This window comes from Octopus bimaculoides, chromosome 1 (assembly GCF_001194135.2).
Source record: "Octopus bimaculoides isolate UCB-OBI-ISO-001 chromosome 1, ASM119413v2, whole genome shotgun sequence".
NCBI classification, from domain to species: Eukaryota; Metazoa; Mollusca; class Cephalopoda; order Octopoda; family Octopodidae; genus Octopus; species Octopus bimaculoides.
The window spans coordinates 182,611,523-182,617,913 of NC_068981.1; the positions used below are offsets into that span (position 1 = coordinate 182,611,523).

The 6,391-nt window shown below is 35.7% G+C and overlaps 1 protein-coding gene across 3 annotated transcripts in view; it reads right to left on the bottom strand.

Annotated features, from left to right (window-relative positions):
- The window catches only part of LOC106884444 (polycomb protein suz12-A), a 98,315-nt gene that overhangs the window by 22,602 nt on the left and 69,322 nt on the right, over positions 1-6,391 (bottom strand). For all 3 annotated transcript variants that reach the window (XR_008265569.1, XM_014935834.2, XM_014935833.2), the window contains exons 6-8: positions 5,755-5,822; positions 3,983-4,229; positions 2,187-2,395 (exon numbers count right to left, since the gene is read on the bottom strand). Coding sequence is in view for 2 of the 3 variants with exons in the window: in XM_014935834.2 (XP_014791320.1) it covers positions 2,187-2,395; positions 3,983-4,229; positions 5,755-5,822 (524 nt within the window). In the remaining variant the exon portion in view is untranslated. The remainder of the gene's footprint in view (positions 1-2,186; positions 2,396-3,982; positions 4,230-5,754; positions 5,823-6,391) is intronic.

A 6,391-nucleotide genomic window follows, 5' to 3' on the forward strand; every position in this document is an offset into this window, starting at 1 on the left:
AGAAATAGCAGTCTGAATTCTCAGTATGTTGGAGAAGCAGGTTACTGTCAATCCCTATATATTTATGATTATAAATTATTTACCGAAGAAGGTTTTTTTCATACTGAGCTACCCGGCAGAATTGTTAATTATTAATTTTATTACTAATTGATGATTCCCTGCCCTGCATATCTATATATATATATATATATATATATTAAAGCTGCAACATTTTCACAAAACAAGTTTCATGTTCCTGTTTGTTGGACAGTTGTGATAAACACAGTATTCATCGCAACTGTCTGATGAATGGAAACATGAAACTACAGTTTTGTGAAAATTTTGCAGTTTTAACTAACCATATCAGGCACAAATATTGTGTTTTATGTTCAAAGTGCAGGGCTACCTTCATATTAGGAGACAAAGGATTAAAAAATGAGAGAAGTGGGTGGTAAGAGTAGGTTCTTGTAGAGGATCTGCGCAATAAGAGCCACAAACAGTAAGAAAAAAAGAAGAGGATATTTTGTTTACATATATCTATTCCCCGTATAGATGCCAAGTAAAAAGCACCCAGTTAGTGTTAGGAAGGACATCCAGCCATAGAAACCATGCCAAAACAGATGACTGGAGCTTAGTGCGGCTCTCCGGTTTGCCAGCTCCTGTCAAACCATGGAAAGCGGATGTTAGATGATGATTCCTACATTTGTTTAAAACAGAAAATAATTCTGCCATGAAGTAAGAAGACCTGACATTTACATAACAGTTGGATGGTGAAGTGAGTAAAGTACTTTACCTAAGAATGAAAATGCTGGCTGAACATCATCCTTGACATTTTAGTACACACAGCCTAATTTATCACACATTTATTCACCATTGATCTGAGATAACATGGTGTGCTCAACTGTGCACCATGTTATGCTTATCATGGATTGATCTGTGATAAAACGGATTGGCAATCAGTTGAAGATGCAGCTTGTACAGCAAAACGTGCCATAGTGATCACCACCAATACTCAACTACACACAACGTATTGACTATCGCATACGTTTACATGACTGTGTTGTGAGGCTGCGTATTTTTTATACAAATTTACATACTCGTACCCATCATCATGGAATCAGTGAAAAAAAAATAGTAAGGCATTTCATCATCACCATCATTTAGCATCTGTTTTCCATGCTGGTAAGGGTTAGACCAGGGGTGGGGAAACCCCCACCTGCGGGTGCAATTGCAGGGTGGCATACTCATATGTACAAAATGTAGTTAATTTTTCAATTAAAGAATTTATACAGTACTCATATGCCTCTTTACGACATAGGTCGCGTTTCCACTACGACTTAAAACGGTTCGACTCGAACAGAAAATCATCCAGCAATTGACATTTCAATGGAGATCTTGTTTTCACTATAAAACACATATTGCTAAGTTTGTACCACCCCCTTGAGACCCAACTACACTCTAGCTGAAAAATATAGAATACTTCATAAGTAATATAAACGTCCTAAATTCAGCGGCGGAGTTAATGAAGATGTTACGTGTTAATATAAGGTGTTAAACTTATCTTTATTAATGTATATCAAATTATACATACATATATACAATATTTACACAGATATAAGAGAACTCGTGATCCGCCTTTAGACCTATTTTTGGGAAATTTTTGTCCGCTGCACTAAAAAGTTTCCCTACCCCTGGGTTAGACAGTTTGACTGGAAGTGGTAAGCCAAAGAGCTGCATCAGGCTCTAGTCTTGTTTGGCTTGATTTCTATGACTGGATGCCCTTCCTAATGTCAATCACTCCAAGAGTGTAGTGGATACCTTTTATGGCCATGTCTATGATTTCATTTGGTTTAACCTGTCTTCTCAAGCACTGCAAATTGCCCAAGCACTTGTCATCTCTATGAGATGATTCTAACAAATGACACAGGTGAGTATATTCTCTACAACAAAAGGAAGAGATGATCAAGAAAATATGTGATGATGGAGGATTTACTGCAGAGCGCCACAAGTTTGGTGTCAATGAATCGACCATTTGTTTTATTTATACAGTGCATGGAGATGATTGGTTTATCACCGTGTTCTTCCTTTCTCTAACCAAAACCCCATGATAAATGTTTTGTTTTTTTTTCTCTTTCTTAGTTAACTTTACACATCCGACTGAATATATAATCAGAATAGAAAGTACTGTTAGCCATCAATTCACTTACCTTACCATCCACTATTGTCTCCCAGTTGGCTGCATTTTTCTTTGGAGAGATTTTTGAACCAAGATCCTGTAGAGAGAGTTCATAATCACCGTCAGTCATCTGACACCGTTTGTGTTTGTCATAGATGGCCAGCTCAGAACCATACAAAACTACATCTTCTTCAAATGGAGACATCTTTCCGTTTTTTCTCCTTTTGTGTGGAGGCTCATCTGAAATGATTTCAAATCAAAGTTGACGTAAAATTTCCATTTAATACAAAAACATACAGCACTTAGCAGAATTCACATAGCTTCTTTCCCAGACAAGTTTTGTTTAATAACTTAACACACTATACAAAATATGAACAGATAATTTTATTCACATATTCTTAGATGCCATGTTGCTAAATGAATAAAGTGTTAAACCCTAAGCTTATATCTGCTGCAGGAATTTTGTGGTACCTGTATGCAAGATGCTTAGTTCTAAATGACATGCAAATTATACCAACTGAAAATGTAACCTATAATAAATTGGTTTTTATCCAGTAGCAGATTCGGCTATATTGATACTTCATCATTACAGAATCCAAAGCTACACTCAACTTTTAAAGGGTCTCTCTGAACAGATGATTTGATATAACAGGTTGATTCAGCACCACATTACTCAAAGTGTTATGAGCAGAGATCATAACCACATCATAAAAATTTTAGGTCAGGGACAAGTCACCCTGTTATTAAATACACACCACTCCAACTAATTATGTTGAGCACTACTTTCTTCTGTTTGTCCACTCACTTGTATATGTGCATGCATGTGTGCATACATGTCCAATCAAGATAAAAATTGGAGTTGGTGATTTTACAGACACTCTTCATTATAACACCAGCACTCAGTTGGTTATGGCGATGAGAGTTCCAGTTGAAACAATCAACAGTACAGCCTGCTCAAGAAATTAATGTGCAAATGGCTGAGCACTCTGCAGGCACACATACCTTTAACATAGTTCTCAGGGAGATTCAGCAGAACACAATGTGACAAGGCTGGCCCTTTGAATTACAGGAACAACTCATTTTTGCCAGCTGAGTGGACTGGAGCAACGTGAAATAAAGTGTCTTGCTCAAAGAAAGAACACACCACCAGGAATCGAACTCATGACCTAACAAGCCAAATACGCTAATCATGAAGCCACAAGTCGTCACAACATAACACTAACTATTTAACACACAAAACATGACAGTCCACAATCGTGGCTATCAGGCACAGGTCGCCAGACCACTAACGTGGCCCAGAAAGATGCATTTAATTTATGGCCATTTGTTGAGGTCTAATGTCACTCAAACGCTCCGATACCCCCCAGAATGCAAGAGGACTAATAGTTCAACTAATGACATTTCAGATGATGTAAAACTTGCCACCATTATATACTAAGAAGATATTTTAACTATTTTTTATTTGTTATGTGTGCATGGTAGTCTCCTTTTCATAAAATGTGCTCAGCAGTCCATGCTATGTAAGTGCAAATCCCAGTGCTTTATGAATTAACTGACAGGAATTTATTTTAAATCTAGACAGAAGTAAGTCAAAACTAGTAGGTTACCTAAGATCATCTTGTAAAATTTTTGCATCCAAGTTGAGTGTTTATCGTACATATAAAGAAATGATTATTACCCCAGTCATTGTTACACTACATACAATCATAACTCAGACCTTAAAATAATTATATCACAATAGTTCACATGACTGTGTAGCTAACCACATGTCCCTCACAACATGCTGCAACAGAATATAATGACTGAAGAGATGTGTTCAACACTCACCTGGTCCATCTAAAATGTCTCCATTACACAATCCATTAGAGAGATATCTCTTTACTGGACACCGGACCCGCAACACCAGAACATAAGACTTGACGGCATGTCCGTTGTTATGGTGGAATTGTTCATGAGAAATGGATATGGGTTCTGAATTGTTGGCAGCAGGTTGTATAGATGAGTCCAAATTGTGTGGATTCAGAGGCACTTCAACTTTGCCAAGCTTAGTTTGTTTTACAGGAGAGGTCACATCCTACAGAAATAAAACCAAATAAAATATAAAAAGTGTTTCAATCACATAAACGCTTGAATTATCAGGTGTACTATAAAGTGTACAGGGAAAAATATAAGAATTCAAGTTACTCGTAATAGTATACTTTACAGATGAGATATCTTCTCTCTTTAACAATGCTTCATTGAAAACATACTTCACATTTTGTACAACTTTTCTCTCAGATTATAGAATAATTAACCCATTTTAACCCAGTCAAAATTTTGAAGATAGTTATATAAATAGGGATAACAAATATACAGAAGTGTCCAGTTCAGTTTTATTGCAGTAAATAAACCAAATACAATGGTTAAATAAATACAAGCACTATTTTGCGTCCAGATAACCTTTATTAGTATGGGTTAAATCCAATATTTCCAATTATGACTTTTATCTGCTATATATTTTACCTTTTACTCGTTTCAGTGTTTAGACTGCCACCATGCTAGGGTACCACCTTCTTGAAGCATTTTTAGTTGAATGAATTAACACCCACTACTTTATTCTATTGGTCTTTTTTTGCCAAACTGCTAAGTTACAGGGACACCAAGACTTGTTGTCAAGTGGTGGTGGGAGACAGACTATAGTAGATGACACTTGCCCAAGTGCCACCTTGTGGTGGAGAAACAAACTTCTTACAACAAAGCCACAGCTGCACCTGTATAATATTAGATATTTTCAAATAAGATTTTTTTTACTGCTTTTGAGCTTCACCTAATCACCCCAACCTTCTCTTCTAAAATGTTGCTCACTATAGTAAGAAACCTGCCCTGCTCTGGCCCTTCTTTCTCTCATACTTTACGCCTCTCTACTCTTCATTCTTCTAGTTTAAAGTTGCTCCCCAAACGCCTTGGGGGTTTGTTGTCTTGCAAGCTGCATGGTGGCCTCACCAGTGCTCGTGGCATGAAAAAAAGCACCCACTACAAACTGTAAAGTGGTTGGTGTTAGAAAGGGCATCCATTGGATCTTGTTGAACCATCCAACTCGTGTTAGCATGGAATATGAACATTAAATGCTGATGAAATTAAGATTGCAATTAAAATTACTCTACTTATTTACATCTTCTGTCATACAATTTGTGAACAATGGTGTCCTTGACAATAAGTTTCCAATGATACAGTGACAGATTATCTACATTAATAATGGTTTTGGAATGCTTTCTGTTTGCCAATTTTCCCTTTTTGCTCAAGATTAAACCTAGTACCATAGAGTTACAAAGCAAACTTCTTACCACAACCATGCCTAACAATAATCCTATCCCAAGTTGATCAAACAGGATTATTTTTCTAAGATTATTCCCCCCAACTTTTGAGATATTCAGTTAAGTTCAATTCTAATATGACTCACGGGATGATTAGCATGAGTTTCATAAAAAATAAATTGCAATTAACACCTAGCCTGAAAAGCAAAAATGGAAATATATTTACAGAAGATGATGATGATGATGATGATTAACAACAACAATAACACAACTCAACAAATATAATCTTAAAAATATAAATAATACCTTTCGTTTTTTATGACAAATTTTTAGCAACAAAACTTCTACTTCAACAGTTTCAACATCTGAAGAAGCTGAAATTAAGATCAGTGATAAAATATTAATGGATCTCTTATAAAGACATCTCATACATGAAAATTAAGCTCTTGGCAGGAAATTTCCAATTTTATAGAATAATTTAGAGACAAACAATTACTTCAAGCTAAATAGTCCCATTTATACATATACATACATATATAATTCTTAAACAAGACTGTTACTGACTTCCAGCCAGCTAAACCATCGTTGAACTGCTTATGAAATTCTACAGATATGAACAAATTCTAAACAATAACAATTTAATCAATAAAAATTTCTCCAAAACATTTCTCTATCACAACCCATCCTACAACCTAATGACTACTCTACTAAAACCCAGACACCCAAAGAAGATTTTAACCCTACAAAATTAAATTCAATGCATCGCAGTCTGAAGATGGCTTAGCTGGCCAAAATTTCAAATTTACTGTCAATAATATTCTTGTTTAAGAATAATAAATTTGTAACTCTACAAAAGTATAGAGTAGCCCATCATTGATATAAAATTGTTTTTATTCTAACTGAATATAAGAACAAACATTAATACACCGCCCCCCCCCCCCCC